The sequence below is a fragment of the Lipotes vexillifer genome, unplaced genomic scaffold (assembly GCF_000442215.2).
Source record: "Lipotes vexillifer unplaced genomic scaffold, Lipotes_vexillifer_v1.1 scaffold283, whole genome shotgun sequence".
NCBI classification, from domain to species: domain Eukaryota; kingdom Metazoa; phylum Chordata; class Mammalia; order Artiodactyla; family Lipotidae; genus Lipotes; species Lipotes vexillifer.
In genome coordinates, this window is record NW_006789004.1 from 1,420,792 (window position 1) to 1,445,168 (window position 24,377).

The 24,377-nt window shown below is 35.4% G+C and overlaps 1 protein-coding gene across 1 annotated transcript in view; it reads right to left on the bottom strand.

Annotated features, from left to right (window-relative positions):
- Positions 1–24,377, bottom strand: part of WDR72 (WD repeat domain 72) — a 192,082-nt gene that overhangs the window by 74,431 nt on the left and 93,274 nt on the right. Inside the window, exons 14-16 of the mRNA XM_007461914.1 lie at positions 11,560–12,377; positions 8,520–8,611; positions 4,442–4,521 (exon numbers count right to left, since the gene is read on the bottom strand). Of these exons, the coding sequence (XP_007461976.1) occupies positions 4,442–4,521; positions 8,520–8,611; positions 11,560–12,377 (990 nt within the window). The remainder of the gene's footprint in view (positions 1–4,441; positions 4,522–8,519; positions 8,612–11,559; positions 12,378–24,377) is intronic.

The window sequence follows — 24,377 nt, forward strand, 5'->3', positions numbered from 1 at the left end:
CAAGGAAAGCCAAGACCTGAACTGGTGAGAGAAAAGGAAGGGCACTGCTGATCTAGATGAACTTGGGACACCTTTCCAATATCCTCCCCTGGCTGATTGTTAAACCTTTAACATAGCCACGTCCCAATGCCTACTCTTTTCCCTTCGAAAGCCTATCCTCTGTCAAGATGACTCATGTTCCATAATTGCCATCATCCCCTCTGCCTTATTCCTAGTCTACCCATAGGATGCCTAGAGCTAGGGCTTTGGGACAACACCACTGAAACTGGTGATCGAGAGATGCTAATGCCCAAAACAGAGTAGGTATTCATTTAAATATTTATTCAGTCCCTTTTATGTGTCCTGGTAGCATGTGAGACCTTTAGGTTCCAGGGACACTTGAGAGTTTTTGCTGATGGCAGGTGCTAGGTGAACTACAGGAGTAGAAGGAACTGGGTTCTAAACTCTATTCTAGAGTTTTAAATATAGGGAGCTTCCTGAAAGTATCAGAGGAGCTGCCTGATCGCTGATCATCCCCCTATTCTTGTCCAGTCAGATGCTTGGTTGGGTAGTGAAAAAAGGCTAATGAATGATATGATTTTACTATTGCATACCAAATCTATTAACATTGTAGTACTGCCTGTCACAATACAGGTACATAATGCTTACATCATGTGAGGAGATACTCAACACTGTGAAAGCTGTTGCATACCATGAACACAACATAGAATTCTACACATTATGATACTGATGAGTCATGCTTATTAATATCTACCATATGCTGAGATACATTGTATATTAACTATTAGCTATGATATCTATTAACATATACTATTCTATATCACAATAAGTGAATCATGCTTATCATGTAGATATTATGATGGGACAACCTGTATTAATTATTCATGGACAATTTTACAACACTGAATTTATGTCACTTTAATTTTGCCACACATTTATTTGATAGGACTGCTTCAAATAAGTGGTAAACAGAGCTCTCAATCTGACATGAGAAGGTCCAAGTTCCTGATTTGACTATGACAGTTAACTACAAATGTAACTTTTGACAAGTCACGTACTTCTCTGGGACTTCATGTCCATACTTATAAAACAGTCTGTGATGCTGAGAGAGGCTAGGATGAGAGCTTTCAATCACAGAAAGCTGTATGGAACTTGTTTCTGTTCATACCTATAAAAATCAGGAAGATATTAGAGGAAATCCTCAGAACTGTAATACATCCAGACTATGGTCTATCCCTCAGAATGGGCAGTTTGGCCATATGCTCCCATGGGATTATGGATGCCCTCTCACAACTGTGATTTAGAAAGTCCTCTTTCCACTAGATATAATATTCTATAACTTGGTTTAATATGCTTTCTTAAAAAATACAGGGATTTATGCAGCTTCAATTAACATTTCTAATTATTAGATTTATACATCATGACCATATTTTTTTTTACCTGTTAAATTTGGAAACTTTTTGACCTATTTGTCACTACAAATGCATATTGCAGGAATAATCAATATGAGTATCATTAAAAAGCAAGATGAAGCAGAAGCAGCAGAATGAAACATATTAACCACAATGAGCAGGTTACTCAGAGCCACAAAACTTAAAAGTGAATACAGAATGGCACATACCCAATTGGAGACAAACTCAAAATATACGCTTTGTGCTCAGTGTGAAGTCAATACACAGAGAAATGGTACAACTTATATAAGCATATAATAATGTTACAGTATCTGGTATACAGTGAGCCCTAAAACCAGGCTAATGGAATTGAAATAGATATTGTATACTTTAAAAATATACACTATAGAAAGTAAAATTTAATGATAGTTTCTGACTGTCAGTACTTAAGTGTCTCTAGCATATAAACAGAGTAGATAAATTTTGTAGATAGGTAGTAGGCACAGAATTTTTCCCAACAAAATATAAAATCTGTAGACATTGTTTTATATAACTTTGTGATGTTAATACTGAGCTAAAATTGAAAGCACTATGGCTATAAAGCTGTCTTCCAAACGCATATACAGTTTTCCTGAAAAGACAGATACGCAAAGCATTACACGCTTATGAAGGAATGTGCAGATTTAAAATAAGGTTTAAAAATCCATTGGTTGGGAAAAGAGAGCTACATCTGGGCCATATACATTTTACTAGAAGTATTACTATGCCATAGCAAGCTAAAAATGTTAATGGTTTTCTACCAACACCTTGAAACAGCAAAGTATTGTAAGATAGTACAGAGTATTATAAAGACTCTTAAGGGCCCCTGTGGCCTGCTTGTGGTTTCAGTGTCCAGATTTTCTGGTATAAAAGCACTTTCCCAACACTCAGGCTCACACGAGCCTTTCATGTCTTGCATCATCTCCTGGACTAGCAATACTTCTCTCAGGAGGCCTGGATGTCATGATTTCACCCACTAGTGTCAGATTATAAAATCCAAAGGATGTTAGTGCTGCTTCAGAAACATGGAAGTTAGCAACCCCAAAACCTGCTGTTGCTTCTCCAGCATTTATTTCTATGTTGTGTATATTTCATGTGTGAGAAACAAAAAACAATCTCCAGACAAACTCATTCATCTGTGAAATTAACTCATCCTTACCCATTCCCTTAAAGGTACACCCCCTTCAATTTCTGAAGTAGGATTATGCTCTTTTTTACAAAATCATTCCATTACCACCTAGTGTTCCTAAAATACATTAAAAAGCAGATTCAAGTTAACATGATTTGACTAACTGCTTAAATGAACAGCTTTATAAGGAATTTGAGGATTGGTTAATGAAGCATTTATACGGATACTTGCAAGAGCCTCTGTTTTTCCTGAGGGCCCGAGGAATTCTCATTCTCACTTTACACATGAGTAAAATAAATAATCAACAAGTTAAACCTATCTTCCAGAGTCATTCATCAGGTTAGTGGCAGAAATGAGAGGAGAATTTTGAAGCTTAAACTTCATACAGAGTGAGGAATAAATGCTCTAGTAATATTTGTCCTGCTGCCAGCATTTTACACAAGGTCATAGAATCATAGAACCTTAAGTTCCATTAGTCCAAACATATCCAAACCACATTAAAATTTATTTTAAGGTCAAACGAACAACTACAAAAGATCTTTAATTAGAGAAACTCAGGATAACTGTTTGATTGAATTCTTTTTTCCTTAAGAATTGTTTTCCCTGTTGAGAAATTCTTTGGCTACTGGGGAAAAAAAAATCCCACCTTTGATAGAGACTCTTTTAGGTTGACTGTAATTACGCTGGTAAAGTCAACATATACTAATATTTATTTGATTATCACAGATGCTTTTTGCATAGCTATTCAGTCATTCATTAAATATATATTGACTGGCTACTGTCACTGGTGAAAGGGGTGAGACAGGCAAAGTCCCGGCTCTCAGCAAGCTTCTGTTAGCAGAAGCAAGCAAAAAAAGAAAATGGTATAATCTCCACTGAAAGCAAACACAACAAAGAAAATAAAACTGGATAATGTGATGGTAACTGGAGCATGGGGCAGCAAGGTAGGGTGACAATATTAGATGGAGTGATCAGGGAAGACTTCTCTGAGGAGTTGGCTTTTGAGCAAATACCCAAATGATGAATGGAAAAAATGAGAATTCCAGCCTGAGAGAATAGTAAGGTCCTGAGGTGGAAATGAGCTTTGTATGTTCTGGAAATTATAAGCAGATCAACGTGGCTAGTAAGAATGGGGGAGAATGATGAAGAAAGAGGTTAGGCGAGGGGCAAATCATGTAGGCCATGGCTTTAATAACCATCCCAACTGTGTTTATTTGGTTTTATGGTGTCAGCCCCCATAATTTGTTCTGAGTTGACTTTCTTTGTTTTCCTGTAACCAAAATTAACCTTTGTAATTGGAGTTATTGCTATTCTTGTCTTGCAAATTTGACATTTATTAAGCCCATGAAGAATAAAGTTCCAATAAATATTCATCTAATCAATGCACAGATATTTATTGTACAATGTTCAAAGCTATCCACAAAAAGATCCTTAAAAGAAGAAGAAAGACTTAAATTGGACATTGAGGAAACCAACTCTCTATATCAGCTCACAGATGAAAAGGATAGAAAAATGATTTCTAATTATACCTACCAAATTCACAAGCCTAGGGACTTTTATATCCAATTTTGAAATCAAATAGTAGACATTTCTGGCACCAACTGAAACCTCAGTGGGCAATAAGTTACCTGTAACAACATAAACATCCCTTCCTCAGACCATTCTATTCATGCCTCTTAACTTGGTACATCCTTGCATGTTATTTTCCACTTTTCCCTCATTATTAGTCTCTGCGTCAGTCCTATTAAATGAAATACCCTGGAAGAAAATATGTGAGGACAAGAGTACCTACTCATGTATACTCTCAGGTAAAGGGGAGTATGAATGAACCACAGCAGCAAGGAACTCTTCAATAACTTCAAGAACATGAACCGTATCATACCTGGACAGACTGGTCTTTCCAACTGGAAATTAGCTTCAAAAGTGAAACGTCAGCTTCAGGTAGATGGGATTCACTCTTACCTAGAAATATATAGAACACATTTATATCTTCAGAGTATTACACATGGATGCAGCCCAATGATCTTCAACCCTGGCTGCACATTAGGATCACCTAGGGAGCCTTTTTTTTCCCCACAAACGCTGATGCCCAGGTTCAATCTTCCAGTGATTCTGGTTTAATAGGTCCCTGAGTGAGGGTGGGGCAGGCATTAATACTTTTTAAAAGTATCTCAGATGATTTTCATATATAGCCAGAATCAAGAAACATTAATTAACTTTATATATATATATATATATATATATATTTCTAACAATTATACTAATACACATTCACATAAAATCAAATTCATCTTTATACCTTAAACCTATTTCAGTACCTTTTTGCCAACAAAATACAATGACCAACATTCCCCCCAGAACAGATCACTGAATTTTACAATGCCTTCCTCATACAAATAATCCCTGAAATTCTACCTTGCCATAAATCAGTATCTATCACACAGAAAATCCTGTAAAAGACTTCCTTTGATTCGTCCTTACCGAGCCATATACTCTGATCAATAGGTATAGCACTTATGTTTTAATTTGACTCATTTTGTTATGTATTGTTTCTTTTTAAGTTTGCCCTTTTAAATGTCCTTTCTATCTATTTGCGCTAATGTTCAGTGTGAAATTTTAAGAGTGAGCTATGGCTTGGTTTATTTAAATTGATCCATAGAGTGTCCGACAGTTCCCTACACAAAAAAAGTGCCCTTTCATTAATTGAAAATGAACATATTATCATCCAAATGAAAAAATCAATGAATTAAGACTTTCTGATGGCTAAAGTATATTATCTAGGTTCCAGATCCAGGAGTGAGATAAGGAAGAGTGATGCAGGCTTGCACTGGAGGGAAAATTGCTATAATTGTCTATTTAAATTAATGTTTGAAATCCTGGATCAACTATTTAAATTAGTATTAGTCCAAGATGCTTTTCATTGAATTACCATTTTATATATTAATAGATATGTGTGTGTGTGTATATATATCTCACATTAGTGGTGAAGGGAAATGTAATAGAAGGTATTGATATAATGTAAACTGACAATATGAAAGAAATCTATAAGAAACTTCTGCTCATTAATATCATCATTTTCTCCTGATGGAACCTATGATGTGAATTCGAAATGCCCAAGAACAGTACATAAAAGATGTGATATGATACAACACTATGAGTTTGAAGTTGTATTTTCCATTTATTCATGAGCACAGCAGGTAACAGAGCATTTTCTTTTGATCGCTTTCCTTTCTCCCTCTCTCACTTTGTTGACCTTGTGATTCCACCATCAAAGCTAAGTATCGGTCTCAACTATAACTACTTACTGGCATCATGGGGTACTTCACAGCACACTTGAATGTGATGTTAAAATGTTAATATGAGATGGAAATGAGAGCCAACTTTTCTTGGCAATAACAGTGAGTTAAAGAATTAATTATAACTTCAGGGGGAAGGATAAAAAGAAAACACCCCAGGTTTCCTCAGGCTTGGACTTTATAGAATTAATAGCATGAAGTGAATCCCTCCTTTCCCTTCACCTCCCATCTGGAGACTATAAAGCATAAAACTATGTTCCCTTAGTACCTAACTGAATTTTAAATGCTATAAATGCCACCTCTCAACATCAGGGAGATTGTTCAGTAATAACACTAGTTGCTTAGGCTGCTTTTGTTGGGAAGTCATAGGAAAAGTTGGGGCCTCCTTGGCTCTGGCTAGCAAATCCCTAAGTCTCTGCAGAAACTACGTATACTGCACCTTAAATTCTATGTTATAAAAAAAATGAAAATTAGAGCAAATAACCCTAAAAAGGGCTACTATCTAAGGAGAAGGCTGGCAATCCAGACTGGATCATATAGAGGAATCATGACTTGTAATCATAAATATGAGAAGTGGCCTGACATAGTGGAAAGAACAGGGGTATGGAATTAGACAGAGTTGGACTGGAATCCTAGCCCTTCAGCTTGTCGGCTGGTTGACTATGAGTGAATCATCTAACTTCTCTGAGTCCCAATTTTCTCAAGGGTGTAACAGAGATAGATCCTCCTACTGTGCACTGCTGTTTATATATTATTTGAGGTAATATATGTAAAGTCATTGGCATACTCTTTGGACATACTAGGGGCTTAATAATTGGAAGCTATTAATAAACTCTCACTTTAAAATATCCCAAACGAATATTCTTTACAGTAGCCCTGAGAGGGCCATTGTGCAGTGTTGTTCAGGTCATACCAATGTATTGATCACATACTGCACAACTTTGGAAGCAAAATGCACATCAATTCTGGAATCTTATTCCCATTTTACAAATGCAGTAAATTCGGCTTTTAAAGGAGTAAAAGATACACCCAAAGTTAAGTAGTAAGTGGCAGAACTTGATCTTGAACCTTAGTGGTTTATCTCCAAAACCATTGTTCTATTTTCTATTCATCCATTAATCCAAAAGTACTTGCTTAATTCCTTGCAGGCATTGTTCTAGGAACTGGGGACACAGCAGTGAATAAAACTGTCATAAAAACAATAACCTAGGGAGGGTGGGAGGGAGAGAGATGCAAGAGGGATGAGATATGGGAACATATGTATACGTATAACTGATTCACTTTGTTATAAAGCAGAAACTAACACACCATTGTAAAGCAATTATACTCCAATAAAGATGTAAAAAAAAAACAAAAAAAAACCCCCAATAACCTCCCTGGAGCTTACATTTGAGTAGCAGGAAGTAGGTGGCAAATGGAAAACTGCTATACAGCATGTCAGATAGTGAAAAGGATTATGATAAAACAGGGAAAGGGGTAGGGTATGGGGGGGAGAAGGGAGGGCACCTTCACTGATAAGATGGTATTGGAGGAGGAATTGAAGGATGGAGGATGGAGGTGGGGAGCAGCAGGTTGACTTCTGTGGAATCTGGAGAAAGGGCATTCTAGACAGATGGAACAATCAGTGCAAAGACCCTAAACCCTGCCTGTCATGTGTGGGTAAGAGTTAAAAAGCCCAGCAAAGCTGGAAGGAGTGAAGCGGGATGAGTACAAAGAGATGAGGTCAGATGGAGGTGTGTCTGATGACGAAAGTAGAGCAGCCAGGTTATACAGGGCCTTGTGAGCTATCCTAAGGACTGTAGCTTTTATTCAGAGTGAAACATAAGCCACTGAAAGGTTTTAAACAGTAGCATGAGGTTCTGACTTAGTTTCAAATAGATGACTCTGGATGTTTGGTTGGGAATAGAGTGTAGGAACCAAGAATAGGAGCAGAGGGTAGTTAGGAGGCTTCTGTATCCAGGCGAGAGGGGATGAAGGCTCACACCAGGGGGCTGGCTATGTAGGTGGAGAGAAGCAGTCAGAATCTGGGATGTATTCTGGAGGTAGAACCAACATGATTACTAAAACATTGGATGTGGGGTACAAGAAAAAAGGGGAAAGTCAATATGACATTAAAGTTCTTGGCCTAAATAACTGTAAAGATTGGATTGTCATTTAATGAGATGTCAAAAATTTGGAGAAGCAGGTTTTAGAGATGAATTAGCCATTTGGCATCAAAAGAAAATCTAAACACCAAGACTGTTACTCAGAATTCAAGGACCATTATATAATCTTCTGAAGTAACTGTAAAACTCTCTAATATAATAATTACTTATTTGGTAATAAAGATATTGATATAGTAAATTCCCCATAAATCACATATGACCTTAATTTAATATTCAAGTGTTTCCTTTGCTGAAAAGTTTCAGACTTTTAGGTATTTCAAAGATCATTTGATGAAATCTATCATATTACATGTCTTATAAGATATTTACTTTAATAACAAAATTTCATGTATATTTCAAATATAGACAGAATACAAAACTATAACCATGTAAAATACAGACTGAATCAAACAATAAACATGCACACTTCTTATTCTAAACTGTAGGGTGCTATCCAGTTATAGCACTTTTATTTCATAGAAGAAAAAAAATTATTAGACTGTATCTGTAACTCCTTTACCATTTCGTAAATAACCGTAGAAGCTTGAGATATTTAAAATATCATTCCCAGGACTTTTCATCTTCTTATGCACAGACTCCATTGTGAAAGAACTGTTGAAATAAGATTCAAAGGATATTATTAAAGATGTATAAAAAACATTTTGAGAAATAAATTGACAATATGACTGCATGAGCACTTTAACAAATTTGGGAATTGAACACATTATTTTTAGCAATATCTTTGACATTATTCTCTTCAGTGAATCTTTTTTCCCCACTTTAACTTACCTAAAACCCTAACCCCAAGTGAATTGTGAATCTTAGTTTACCAGAATTATCTTGTGATCCACTTTTACTGGAGGGACCTTGCGACTTTAGGTCATGTGATTTGTGGCTAACGTAATAAATTTTTGAATCCTAATATGTTCATAGCTGCCAAAAAATTATCCCCAGGTACCATCAGGACTTGATGAAGACAGGCTTTACCCTAGTCCATTGATTCGATGAGAGGACATTCAGATACTATCCAGGGATATTCTCATAGGCAGATAGCTCTTTCCTTAAAATTCAGTTTCGTCACACACTCAGTTGTTAAGCATACAAAGATTTCTCCACCTTTACAGCCACAGTGAAATGTTAGCAAAATGGCCAAATTTATTGGAAGGATTTGGAGTGACAAATCCAATACACATTGTTTTGATTTCCCTAAATATAACATGCAGTCTCCAATAGCAGATCAAATCTGAAATGGCTTATTTAGGGAAGCAGTCTCTAATCCTGACACCGCCATTCAATAATTTGTTTTAATGCAGAATTTTGTAAAGATTAACTAATGTGTGGCAATGATTTTAAGGCCATTTAATGGAAAGCATGCTGAAAGCCCTTAATCTCCCCTAAAGGGCACCAGATATATCCTTCACATCCTGTATTTAGTATCTGGAACAAACTTAGAATGAAAACCTCTGGCGACAATAACTGAATCCCTCATCTGCTCTTGTGGGATCATGATTAGGCTAACAAATATAAGTTGTTTTTAAGAATTTGAAAAAATCTTGATGATCACCTATTCTATTCATCTCATTTTGTAAATGAGGAAAGCAAGGCCCAGAGGGGCTAAGTGACTAGTCCAAAGCCACATGACTAGTTTAACAACAAAACCAGGGTTCATTCTCAGGTTTTCAGGCTTGGCTGACTACAATTTTTTTTATCATACTTTAGGTGTTATTTAATTTTCTTAGTAATAGAAAGAAAAGTGCCTAACTGAAATTAAAATACATATATATTATATATATAAATTTTAAATATGAAGTTATATATTATATAAGTGTATATATATATATATATATATGTATAGTAATGAACAGAAGAAAAGAAAATAGAGGAAAATTAAGTATATGAATAATGAAATTCACAGTCTCTGTTTTCTCATTATTAGGGCCACCAAACAGAAAATGGAAAACCCTATAGCTTGGAAGCATTATAATGATAGGGAGCTTAACACTGAATCTACATAATCCATATGGATTTGCTACCAGACTGTAGGTTCACTGAAGGCAGGAACTCTATTATCTAGTACCTGACACAGATATTTGTTGAACTGAGCTCTTACCAAAGAATAGAAATGTCAAGGACTATTTACCACCATGTACTGAGCAGTTCAAACGGCACATCTTCTATAAAGGCTTTCTGATGGTTTCATCTCACACTAATTATTCTCTTTACTCTGACCACCTATAATACTTACCTATACTACAAATATTTCTCCTTGTTCCTTCAGTGTTTTCAACTTATTTCATGTGCATTATCTTCATCATTTCAGTTAGTTCCTACCCAAATGAGAAATTTATTTATATTTCCTCTATGAGCTAGTGTTAAAGACATATTCAGGGCTTCCCTGGTGGCGCAGTGGTTGAGAGTCCGCCTGCCGATGCAGGGGACACGGGTTCGTGCCCCGTTCTGGGAGGATCCCACGTGCCGCGGAGCGGCTGGGCCTGTGAGCCATGGCCGCTGAGCCTGCGCGTCCGGAGCCTGTGCTCCGCAGCGGGAGAGGGCACAGCAGTGAGAGGCCCGCGTACCGAAAAAAGTCAAAGGGTTATATGAGAATTAAATGGTAAAAAAAAAAAAAAAAAAAAAAAAAAAAAGACATATTCAGTAAGCACTTGATGAATTGAATCCAATCTTCTAACATCAGACTACGAAAAAGTATATTGAATTTTAGCAGTGGGAGAAGGTAAACACAGAGTCAAGGTTAGCAATCAGGCTCTGGAGTTAGATTGATGCCCAGCCTTGAATCAGCTTGTAAGGCTCTGAATTAATATTGGGGTTGATACTTTCTCTCCATAAGCCTCAATATCCTCATCTATACAATAAGCAAAATAATCGTACCTAAACCCCAGCTTTGCTGTGCACATGAAGTGAAATCATGTATGTAAAGGGCTTACATGGTGACTAGTAGATATTAAACACTCAAAAAACAATGCCTATTACTACTAAACTGTACTTTCTATAAGTGAATTAATGATAACCTCTTCTATTTTAATATGCTGAAGTATGAATTAAACAGTGGGATTTGAGGTACGAAATTTTCAAATTTTTCCTTTCCTAATGATATATGAAGTATATCATCATAGGCATTTATTTAAATGTTTTTTGTTCGTACTTAATTCACAACAAGTATAATGGATTTCAAGGTGTGTGTGAATCTATCTACCTATCTATCTATCTATTGAATCATTCAGCATCCAGTACTGTGAATTTCCTGGCACATATTATGAGAGCAATGGATATTTGTTGGATGAATAAATTTTTAAACATATAGATTTATTGCCCAAGTGTCTCCAATCTCAAAGAATTAAAAGGAAGATTTTCTTAAAATTGTTTTAAGCTAAAGGAGATGTTGCATATTTACTCTTCATCTAAAGGAAGGAAGGAAGGTAGGAAGGAAGGAAGGAGAGGAGGGAGGGAGGGGGAGGAGGGAGGTTAGAGAGCCAAATATAACAAATAATGATAATTTTTAATGTCGTAAATAAGAATAGTCAAAATCTCTAAGCATGTCTTACCTGTCAATTCCACATGCCAGTTCTAAAGGCATGTTAACTAACTTATTAACTAAAAATAGTTTGCTCAATAAGTAAACTATAGTGTTTGGCTCTTGCAAAGAATCAGAATTATTTTCCGGTCTTCTTGGCATCCCAGCCTGATTTGGAAGAGTGGAAGTGTATTTATTTGACAAGTCCAAAACTTTTCTGGAAAACAAATTTACTTTTGAATAGTCTTTTTTCATTTCAGCATTGCATAAATCCCAACCTGGCAGCATCAATGAGAAGTGATCTTCATTTGAAGCAAGTCCTAAAGAAACGGGACCCTGAAGCTTTAAAATATTGAGATGCTTAATACAAAGATTGTCTAATTCTTTATCCACTCCCCATGGCAAAAGGCAAGATAGGAGCAATTTAGCTGTGTCTATTGTGAGGTTGGCATTGACTTTTCTAGATTGCTTAGGGTGCATCTTTTTGGAGCTCTTTATTTTCTTCTGCCTTTTAATGCCATCATTTTCTTCTGATAACTTCATGGTATTTTCTCCTTGAGCTGGGCTTTCACTAACAGGCTTGGCTTGTGCCTCCACTGAGAGAGGACCACAGGCAGTTTTATTTCTTTTCAGTGTCAGTGTTTTCTTCTCTACTGTGCTTTTGGCTCTTCTCAGGATCTCACTGCCATAGAATGAATTGGAAGGGTCAACGTCACAGATTGGAGTTGGCAGCAAAAGTTCAACAAGGTTTTCCAGATCAAATAGAAGGATATGAAAACCAATGTTACTCCATTTTGTCTTCACAGGCAAGACGTTAAAAGGTCCTGAGAAAGACTTGGCATCAGCGACCTAAGGGAGATTTTAAAAATTTATGTGTCAAAGTTCTTATTTTTAAGTGATTTTATTAAAAGTTCCATGATATTAAAATGGCATAAAAAGAAATTAAGTAGCAGCACAACCCAAGGCATTTTAATTTTTTGCCTTAGCTATAAAAATTCCCCTCTAAATTCAACATTCTATATTCTAATTTTTTTGGAAAACTTTTCCTTTCTAAAACTTTCATTTTTTCCTCTAAAAAATATGAATTAGGCCTATAGAGTAAGATGGCATCAGATTAACTTTCTTCCAGATACACTTTCATATCTTCTTATCAGTATATCCATGAAAACATACAATAGGGGAAAAGTGGGTATGAAAATTGAGAACAGTTAGAGCACCTGCAGTAATTTAAGAAGTCTTTTAACAAAAATGGTTTCTCGAAATTTGTTTAAAATTTTTAATAATTGGAAGTAACCTAAATGTGAACCAGTATCAAATTGCTTTTTTTTTATTTTAAAGGCTCGCCTTGTGGACTTGCATTTGTTCTTTCTCTAAGATGATTTTGCCCTAGATACTGGCATGGTGGGCTCCCACAATTCAGTTATGTTCCTGTTCATTTAGGGTGCCTTACTTGAGTACCAGATACTCTCATGCCAACCTATTACTCTCTGTCTTCTTCCTTGCTTTTTTTCCTTCATAGTACTAATTATTACCTTATGTTATATGAAATATTTATTTGTTTACTCTATATTTTCCCCAGTATCATTCAAACTCCACCCCTGGTGTTTTGTGCATCCCTTTGTTCCCAATGCCTATAAAATAATGCTACTATACAGTATTATTATTACTATACAGTATTATAAATATTTGTTGAATGAACAATTAGTATATATATACAATGGAATATCATCCAAATATATTTAAATGTTGGTGTACAACTATATTTTTGGGGGAAAATGTGTTCTATTAGGCAGGAAAAAATTCCTTTTTGTAAAACTATGGGACTTCCCTGGTGTCGCAGTGGTTGAGAGTCCGCCTGCCGATGCAGGGGACATGGGTTCGAGCCCTGGTCCGGGAAGATCCCACATGCCGAGGGGCAACTAAGACCGTGCGCCACAACTACTGAGGCTGCACTCTAGAGCCTGTGAGCCACAACTACTGATCCTGCATGCCACGACTGCTGAAGCCCGTGCTCCTAGAGCCCGTGCTCCGCAATAAGGGAAGCCACCGCAATGAGAAGCCTGCGCACCGCAACAAAGAGTAGTCCCTGCTCGCCGCAACTAGAGAAAGCCCGCACGCAGCAACGAAGACCCAACGCGGCCAAAATATAAATAAATAAATAAAAACTATGTACGTATGGATATGTAGATATTTTTAAAGGTTGATATAATACATACATATGTACGTATATAAATATATGTATATAATAATATATAACATATATTATGTATTATATATGTTCACTATAATAGTAATATAAATATATATGTGTATTTAGTCACAAGGGACAGATACCAGAATATTGACAACAGTTAATTGGGAAGAGGGAATTAAAATGATGTTGTCCTTTAGGGGGTTTTGTTTTGTTTTTTTGATTTAGATCTTTGAAAATTTTCAGTGATGATATATTTTAAAATATTTAAAAAATTTAAAAACCATTAAAAAATTTTAAAGTAAAATAGCAAAATGGGGGCAACCTTAAAAAGCACTTTTTTTTTTTTTTTTTCGTTACGCGGGCCTCTCACTGTTGTGGCCTCTCCCGTTGTGGAGCACAGGCTCCGGACGCGCAGGTTCAGCGGCCATGGCTCGTGGGCCCAGCCGCTCCGCGGCACGTGGGATCTTCCCAGACCAGGGCAAGAACCCCTGTCCCCTGCATCGGCAGGCGGACTCTCAACCACTGCGACACCAGGGAAACCCAAAAAGCACATTTTTTTTCACCAATAAGATAAGGGATTGCAAGGCAGAAATAGAGACACAGATGTAGAGAACAAATGTATGGACACCAAGAGGGGCAAGTGGGGGCGGTGGTGGGATGAATTGGGAGATTGGGATTGACATATATACATTGATGTGTATAAAATTGATAACTAATAAGGACCTGCTGTATAAAATATTTTTTTAAAGATAAGGGATAGTACAATTATTTTATTTTTTAAAAACATCTTTATTGGACTATAATTGCTTTACAATGGTGTGTTATTTTCTGCTTTATAACAAAGTGAATCAGCTATACTTGCAAATCAAAAAAAAGTACTACATAGATTGAAAAATGGGCAAATAGCATCAATAGCAATTCACAAATAACATTCAAAGTAAAATATAAAACATGTTTACCACGAGTGGTGATCAAAAAGTGAAATTAAGACAACAATACCATTCACTACCTATTAATTTTGCAAAGGGAGTTTCTTACATTATTTTATTTTGTAATGTTTAATACACACAAATAATATATAAACCATACATTTAGTGTTTTTAGGATCATCATGTTGTATACTAAGAAACATGGACAAAACTATAGAGCATGATTATTCATAATTGACCCAAACTAGAAACAACCTACATGTCCATCAACAGTGGAATGGATAGAGACACTGTGATGTGTTCATGCCATGGAAAAATATACAATGAAAATGAAAGAGCTATAGACATTTAGCAACATGTATAAAATGTATGAATCCACCCATGTAATGTTAACCAAAGATGCCAGACACAAAATAATTAACTGTTAAATAAAAAACAAAAAAACAGGAGCAAAGAAACCAATAGGGTTTAAGGAAGCATTCATAGATAATAAATCTATAAGGATAGTGATTACATTTGGAGGGCAAGGAGGACATAATTTCTGGCAGGGAGGACATAATTATTACTTATGTAGTGATCATGCAGGTGTGTGCTTTGTGGCAATTTATTGAGCTGTACATTTTTGTCCTGTGTTCTCTTTATTTTTTCTATATGTGTTATACATTTCATTGTAAACAAATAATGTAACTTAAATGTTAAAGAAATATCAACAATGTGTCCCCATCTTGGTTAAAAAATAGAACCTGCTCTGGACTTCCCTGGTGGCGCAGTGGTTGAGAGTCCTCCTGCCGATGCAGGGGACACAGGTTCATGCCCCAGTCTGGGAAGATCCCACATGCGGCTGGGCCCGTGACCCATGGCCACTGAGCCTGCGCGTCCAGAGCCTGTGCTCCGCAAAGGGAGAGGCCACAACAGTGAGAGGCCCGCATACCACACAAAAAAAAAATAGAACCTGCTCTGATTCAATACCCCTGCCTACTGTCAGAGGTTAAATACTATCTTGAATTCCATGTTTATGATTTCTTTGCTTTTATTTAGTGTCCTAATCTTAAATATCTATTACTAATTAATCTATTTGATTCTGCATGTTCTCAATTTTCATAAAAATATGATTATGCTGCTTATAATTTTCCATGATTTGCTTTATTTATGCTGAATTTTGCGATTGTGAGATTCATATTTGTTGATGATTACAGCTGTAGTTCTTTCATTTTTACCACTATAAAGTATTATACTATATGATAACTACAGTGTATTCATTTAAATGGATATTTAAATTATCTTCAAGATTTAGTATTACAAAAGGGAAAAAAGGCACAGTGAATATTCTTCTGCTAAAGACTTTCTTCTGGTGAAGACTTTCTTGTGCACATCTGCAAAACTTTCTAGAGTGACATTGATAATTCACAGGATACGCACAACTTCAACTCTGTTAGATCTTCCCAAATAATTGTATCAATTTATATGTCTCAGTAGCACTGTATAAAGAGTTTCCATGCTCCACATCCTTATTAATACAGGATCTCATTTTTGTCAATATGGGGATATAAGATGGTATCCCTTGTAGTTTTAATTTTCATTTTTTAAATTATTACCATTAATTATCATTGCAATATTTCATTATCTTTTCACATTTGTTCTATAAAGTGTCTGCCTATGGCTTCTGTAAACTTTCTTTTGTCTTTTCCTTATTGATTTTTAGGGTTATACATTCATTCTAGAGGTAATCTTTTGTTGGTTATGTGGTCCAAATACTTCTCTCTATTTGTGGCCTGTCGTTTCTCTATTTTTTTTTTTTTTTTTTGGGGTCCGCGGCCCTCTCCCCGCCGTGGCCTCTCTCGTTGCGGACAGAGGCTCTGGACGCGCAGGCTCAGCGGCCATGGCTCACGGGCACAGCCGCTCCGCGGCATGTGGGATCTTCCCGGACCGGGGCACGAACCCGTGTACCCTGCATCGGCAGGCAGACTCTCAACCACTGCACCACCAGGGAAGCCCCGTTTCTCTATTTTTAATAGTGTTTTATGATGAACACTGAATTTCTATTTTAATGCTATCAAATTTATGAAATATTTACTTTAAAAATTATAGGTATCCAGAGGATATAAAATTATTTACCTATTTTTTTAACCAAAATTTAAAGTTCCACACAACTTTTTAATTCTTTCATACTTTTCTCTTTCGTATTTGTGTTTGGTTCCCAATTGGGAATAATTTTCATGTTTTTTTAAATTTTGACATTCAATTATTCCAACGTTATTTGTGAATTTGTCCTTTTCTCACTGATCTCTGCTCCCTGGGACATTAATCAATTTATCTATGACTGTGCAATACTCCATTGTATAACAGCTTCATGAAAAGACTTTAAGAGGTGGTTGGGTAGTTTCTCCTGTCCTGTTCTTTTACTCCTTTATATAAATTTGAGGATGTTTATCAAATTCCAGATTATATCTCCCACTTATTTAGATAGTGCTTAATTTCTTTTGATAGTTTTATAATTGTTCAAAATGATGTTTATATTATTTGCCTATAATTTTTAAACTTTCTGTAACACCTATAACTATGGGTCCTTTTTCATTTCTGACATTATTTTTGTTACTTCTGTTTCTTTCTTGCCAGAAGTTTCTCAGTTTTTATTTTCTTTTCAAAGAATCAACTTTGACTTTGTTCATCCTCTCAACGGAATCATGTTTTTCTTAGGAGATAGTTTCGCTGAGTATACTATTTTAACTTATTCTCTCACAGCAATTTTAAGGCATTATTCTGCAGTCTTCTGGTTTCCTTTGATGTGGTTGACATGTCACATAGAGAGCTGATAGTCTGTCACTCCATCTGGCCTTTCTCTCTGCTGCTTTTTAGATCTTGTCTTTAATATTCTGCATAGAATCACAGAATCACTGTGATTTTTCTAGGTGTGTATGTTTTCCCCCAATCTTTCTTACATTGTATCTGAGTATTCCTAGCCTTCGTTAATTTTGTGAAGTTCTCAGACTTGTCTTTTTGAATATCTTCTCTCTATCCTATTATCCCCTTATGGAACTCTGATTAGCTATTTGTCACTCTATCCCCTTTCATGTTTTTCATCTCTTTGTCTCTCTGTGTCACACGCTGGGCAATCACTTCAGAATTTCTTCTAATTTGCCAGTTTTCTTCCCCCCTGTCTCTATCGTGTCATTTAACTTATCCATGGATTTTCTAATTTCAACTTTTACATTTTTCATTTCTAGAAGTTTTATTTGACAAATTGGTCATTTTTTAGTCAGTTATTTCTTCCTTACATTTTTCAAGCCTTCTTTTATTTCTTTAAGCATACTTATTTTGCATTCTGTATCTATAGTTCCAATTTTTGAAATCCTTGTGAATATGACTCTTTTTTATTTTGCTGATGCTTTCCTGTTTCCTTATATGTTTTGTAAGTGTGTGTGTGTATGTGTGAAACATTATCGGTGAGAATCCTTTGAGACATGGGTTAAAGATGCATTCTTCAAGAGAGTATTTGTGTTTTTGACTGCCAGGTACTCAGGGGTACCACCAGCAGGTCCCTATTTAAATAAAAATTTTACCTTAAGAGTTTTTCATTTCTTGCAAGTAATGTGAATCCTAACCCTCAATCTGTGTGAAGTTAGGTTATGGTTATCAATTTTCAGGCAAACCTACTTTCCCCCATCCATCTTGGGCTAAAACCAACAGAAAAATCTTTATTATCTCCATTTGTGGAATATATCCCTCACCTTGGTTCACTTTTTCACTGCATATACAGCTCTTAGAGAATAACGGATTTGCGCAATTTTCTCCAACCTAACTTCCCATCAATACACTGGGCCTGGACATTCCCTCTAATTACCTCTAATTACCTGTGTCACAGTTAAAACCAAAGCTGAGAGAACCCAGAGACTAGCAAATGGTCTTTCAGCTTTCTCTCTCCTGTCTGGATTTGTGTTCTCATTTTGTTTTTCACTTCTAAGAGTTGCCTTAAATTTCATTTAAACTAACACGTATTATTTTTAAGGATGAATTTTAAAATACTTTATTCACTATTTTTAGAGAATTAATCAGTGCTGTTGTTCAGACTATTAGCCTACAAAGAGACAGAAATTGGGTTTGTAAAGAACACTAAAAATTAAAATACTCAGTTTTGATAATGGAGCAAGAAAATGGGCCCTCTCACACACTGCGTGATGGGTGTAAGCTGGTATCTCTTTCATGGAAGGCAATTAGCAAAAAGTATCAATAACCTTAAACTATTATATACCCTAGGATGCAGAAATTCTTCTAAAAATAATTTATCCTGGGGTAAAATTACAAAGATGCACAAAATTATATGAAAAAGAATGTTCATTGTAGAATTTTCTATATCAATAAGCTGAAAGTAAATGTTCCATAATAGAGATTTGGCTAAAACATTATGGTATATGCACACATTAAAATATTAAGTAGATATTAAAAAGAGTCCTTTATAAAATACATAATGTCACAGCAAGAACTTCACACATATTGTCGATAGAAATATCTAGATTTGAAAAGTACAGTTTGATTTTTTACAAAACTGCAGAGATTTCTTATGACTCCTTCTGATTATATCTATTTTTAAAACTCCTACAAAAATTTATATTTTACCATAGTAAACAAAAGCTGTTTTAGAAAAGTAATACAAGTTGACAGAGAAAATATTAATAATAAATATGGCTATCTAAATATTTTTAACAGGTACCTCTAAAAAAAAAGTGCATTAATCAGGTTAAACTTAAAAGTGTAAGAAAAACAATTACAGCATAAATGATCAAAGGCTAATATTTTAGATATTTAAAGAACTCACAAAAATTAATTAGCCATATACTCAAGAGAAAAAATGAGAAAAGGAGATTAAAAAATATCACAGAGGGGAATAGTTTTTACACCATTTGTCCCAATAAAAAGGAAATAAGTGTAAAATTTTATATACTATACCAGTTTTGATCCCTTAAATTAGCTAGAATTTTCACAGATTTGTAACAAACAAAAAGTAGAGTATCCCAAACTGTTGAGTGATCATTTCAAGGTGAACTCTGATAAGATCTAGATGTCCTTAACATTTTCCAAAAATATTGTGATAATATGTATCAAGAGTCTTAAAAATATTGAGTATCATCTTCCCTAATTGAGATGCTACTTCATGTTCTTGAAGGTTACCATTCCCAGTCCATCCTTTGGGTTTATGCCTGGTTTTCTTTCATTCAGCTGTCATTCAAGAGGTCCTTGCTGAGTATGTATTAAGTAGAACATGGTGTGAGAAGCTATCCACCTAATACAGAACAAGACCCAGCATCTGCCTGGATGCAGCTCACATTCTCTACACTCAGAGGGGAGAGACAGATGTGCCAAGCACTAACCACATAGCTTAGATGAGGGCAGTATAAGCAAAAATATAGGAAACTAGAAAGATCTGAAGAAGGCATCTCAGCCTGAAAGATACAAGTAGGAGTCTAAGCAGAAGTGACACCAAACTGAGATCTGAAAGATAAAGGAGAAATGAACTGAAGAAAAGTGAGAAGCCAAGTATTCCAGGCAAAGGGAAGAGAATGGGAAGCCCCCTAGAGTGATGGCTGGAAGAGGAGTGAGAAGGTATGTAGGGATCATGCACTGTGACAATCTTAGTTTGTCTACAGAGTAGAGTACGGGAATGTATTACAGAATGAGACAGACAGGACAGGAGCCAGATTACACTGAAGCCCTGCAAACTGTTGAGTTTCAAATTTACTCGAAGAGCAGTTATGACCCTTGAAGGGTATTAAGCAAGGAAGTCACCTATTCACAAACTATAGCCATAGTTTCTTTTGAATTAGAGGTTAATGAAGCAGGCTGAAGACAAGGTTTCGCCCTCCTGTGCACTTCCACTTCCCTAAGCAATAATATTCTCTGGACACAACAGCTAGACCTCCTCAATTACTGGGCCACTCAAAAATCACAGCAGTGATTCTAGCAGTATACACATTCCCTGGTCTGGTCTCATCTTCTTATTTTGAGATCCACACCACCACAATAGGCCCATTGTACTGCCATAAACAAAAATCCTAAATTTCTGTCCCTAAATGTGATCACCTTAAGCCTCAGGAGCAACTGGATGCTTTACAATATTTTCAAATCATAAATGTTATTCCAAATTTATTTAACATACAACAAAGTTGGCTTCCATTTGGAAATAAGTCCATTGGACAATATGTATAAACCATTGTTATATTTGAATGTACTAAAATGATTAAATGTTATAATGCTAGCTAGTGATCATTGTTTGAGCATTTTAAAATCTTTTAAGAAATAGTATATTTTTAAAGTCACATCACCAAAGGATTTGAAAAACAATATTTACCATTGTTTTAGACATAAGTAACATAGAAAGAAAATAAATACCTATAATAGTAATTCCTGGGTTTTAACATATCATGAACTGGGCAATACATAACTTTTAGTAATGTGTAGCAAAGGTTACGGTAATTCTTAAACTTATTTATATTTATATGTTACCTATATACAATGTATTACTCAGACAAGAATTCTATTAACAGTAACCTGCTAAATCATGACTAAATGATGTTGTGTAAAAATATAAATGTAATTATATTACTTTTAGAATGATAAAGTATATGTAAACCATCATTATAACAGGAGTGTTTTAGAAACATTCACCAATCTGGTTACAATAAAAAGTCTAGAATAAATAATTAAATACAAAAGTATTTCATTTAATACTGCAAAAATGTGAGGGCTAAATATAAATTTTAAGTTATTAGTTTACATGTTGTTTATAGAATGCTCTCTGATTGCTTGGCAGATACTTCCCCAAAATGTACTGTCCAGGTTTTGCATACATCAGAAGGTGCTGGTTTTTTCCCCAACTTCACATCACGTTTAGTCTTACTCTCTGACATTCAGGTTGAGGCAAGAGTGGAGGTATGGTTTACAATCAGGACAGCAAGAGGGTGGCACTAAAGAACAATGGTCCATTCCAACCTCTGAACTTTGTGAGGCTGGGGAGTAAAATGGTACTGCTATATCTACATGTGAATGCTCTAAACAGCAGGTGGGGAGTAGAAAGAGGCACACAGAGCTGAGCTCTTTGTCTGAAGTACACAGATTTGGGGAAAAGCTACTGAGTCAGAAAGTCTAGGAGTAGAATCCCAGATGGCCAGCAGGCAGAAATTATTCTTCTACTATCAGCAAGAATCCAGAATAAATGGCAGGTAAAACTAAAGTTAACAACCCAAAATTCAAACTCTCAACAGCCCAGTATACATGTAAAAAAGAAAACCAAAAAAGACCCAAACGTTTGGAGGAAAACAATGTAAAAGGTGTGAAGGTATAAGTCTAACATCTTTATAAAAAAAATGTCTATTCACTTATTTTTTTCTTCATCTTACTGTGTTCAGTTGTGCCTCTTCTTTTCCTATCTGATTCAGAAAGACAAAATGGTTTAAAAAGACTGTCTTTACCTTCTGTCTTTGAAGGTGGAAATACACTGTCTAACAACATGTTCTGATAAAACTTCTTCCTGAAAACAAATTGAATCCCCCACTGAGTTTGTTTTGAAAGAATCTGACCTGCCCAACCTACCACAGATACAAAATGCATCTGGTAAAACTGATGCTTAAAATTACACTCACCTGCTCACTCTTGTGATTTTTGTGCAATAATACCTAGTACAAACATTTAAATCCTAAGAAACATATAGATGATAACTGGCAAATATTTTAGATATTTAGTTTTGTTAGAGCAAGAAGAATTTAGAAATGATTTAATCTGACCCCTTCCCCTTACACAAGGGAAAATGAGGGACAGAGAAGTAAAGTGATTTGTTCAAAGTTACCCGTTTGGTAAATAGCCAAGTCAGGATTCTCAAGTCTGTTTTTTTCTATCTATTCTTCAGATGATATTATCAACTTAAGTTTTTCAAAGAATGGAATAATGTTTTTTATTTATCGTTTCTAAGATATACAGAGGGTCCTCATTAGCTAAACATTCCTTTTATGAAACACCATATTCACTGAGATGTATAAGGAAGAAAAAGTAATCATTATATGAAAATATTTACTAATGAGCTGATCATTTATAAAATTAGTACCCAAACACTCCTCCCTTTCTAACATCCATCAGTCAGGTTCTGACTGATTATCAAATAATGCAATCCAATTGCAAAGTAAATAGCAAATACTGTTAAAAATGCAGGATTACACTAAATCCAGACAGGGATGTTGGAACTATCTGAGTCAGACCCATTGTCATTGACTAATAAGAATCCAGCAGAGAAGACCAGTTAACAACTGAAGAAGAGAAAATTAATTCAGATGCTTCAAATGACAAACTTGTAACATAAAATATATGAGAGGCCTGTGAAACACTTGATTATCTTTTTGTTTTGTTTTGTTTTTGTTTTCACTTGATTATCTTTTAAATGGTTTTCTAAAATAAGTCTATATTATTCAATATAAAATTCAAACATGAAGTAAAATGTAACATATTACGTACCATACAGTTTAACTTAAAAAAATACACAAAACAAAACACATGATTTGTTCTAAAGAAGTAGTATATAATTACAATCATAATCTAAATTTTGTTAAATATAATATAAATCACATTTTAATAATTATAACTTTATTTTTAGTTTAAAATAAAAAAAAATTTTGGACCTTTTTAACAGCTAACTCAACAGATTAACCCATGCTTTACAATCCTCCTGACCACTGGTAGGCTATGTTCTACTTTCTGCCTTCTAATCACAGGAACTATGATGTTTGCTTGTCGGTACTTTCACCTTTGTGTTCTCAATATTCTTTCCCAGGCTTATAACTTTAATTGCGTAATTTAATAAGTTATATAAAAATTGGGGAATTCTGCATGTAAAATATAGCCCCTGAGAAAACAAAGTTTAGTAATCTGTATAGAGGTTCAGAATTAGCCTCCCCAAAATGTATCACTTTTGCATGAGGATTATTTTGAACTAAAGGTAATCCAGACCCTGAGGGTTCAAGAGAAACTACTGCCCCTCCCTTAACTAGCTAGAAGAATTTAAGTTGGGGATTTTTCCCAGAAAAGAGTTATAACCAGAGACAGATTTTGTCTAAGTGGCTCCATCTATATGTCAAGGCAAACGTCTAATTACCCATACATGTGCTCTTCTGCTTATCATCCTGTGAATGACCCTCCTGTCCTTGAAAGCCCCAGACTCCTATCCCCTTCCCTAGCTCAGGACGTCATATATACCTCATTTTACCTTTCTGTCTCTAACCCTCTCATGTATGTGGGATTCCCATAAGTATAAAATTAAATTTGATTTTCTCCTGTTAATCTGTCTCATGTCAATTTAACTCTTAGACCAGCCAGAAGAACCTAGAAGGGTACCGGAAAGTTTTCTTCCTCCCTGACATCTGAATGACTCTATGGTGATGAGTCACTCTAACAACTTCTTTTTAACTAGGTATGGATGAAGCCATGTAGCAGATCAGAAAATAATCATAAAAATATACAAAGATTCAGCACTCTGGTTACTCTGTAATTTTCTAAATTCTTCCTATTCTTTAAATAAACAAAAACTGGAAGTCACATTTGATGCATTGCAAGTGTAGTTCATGCCAGAAAAAAGATTAGGAATTCTAGAAAATGTATCTATACTCAAGGGAAAGTATCCACATCAAAAGATTTGTGACAATGGGAGTTTTTCAAGTAAGGATGGTACAGATGATGGCGGGGGCGGGG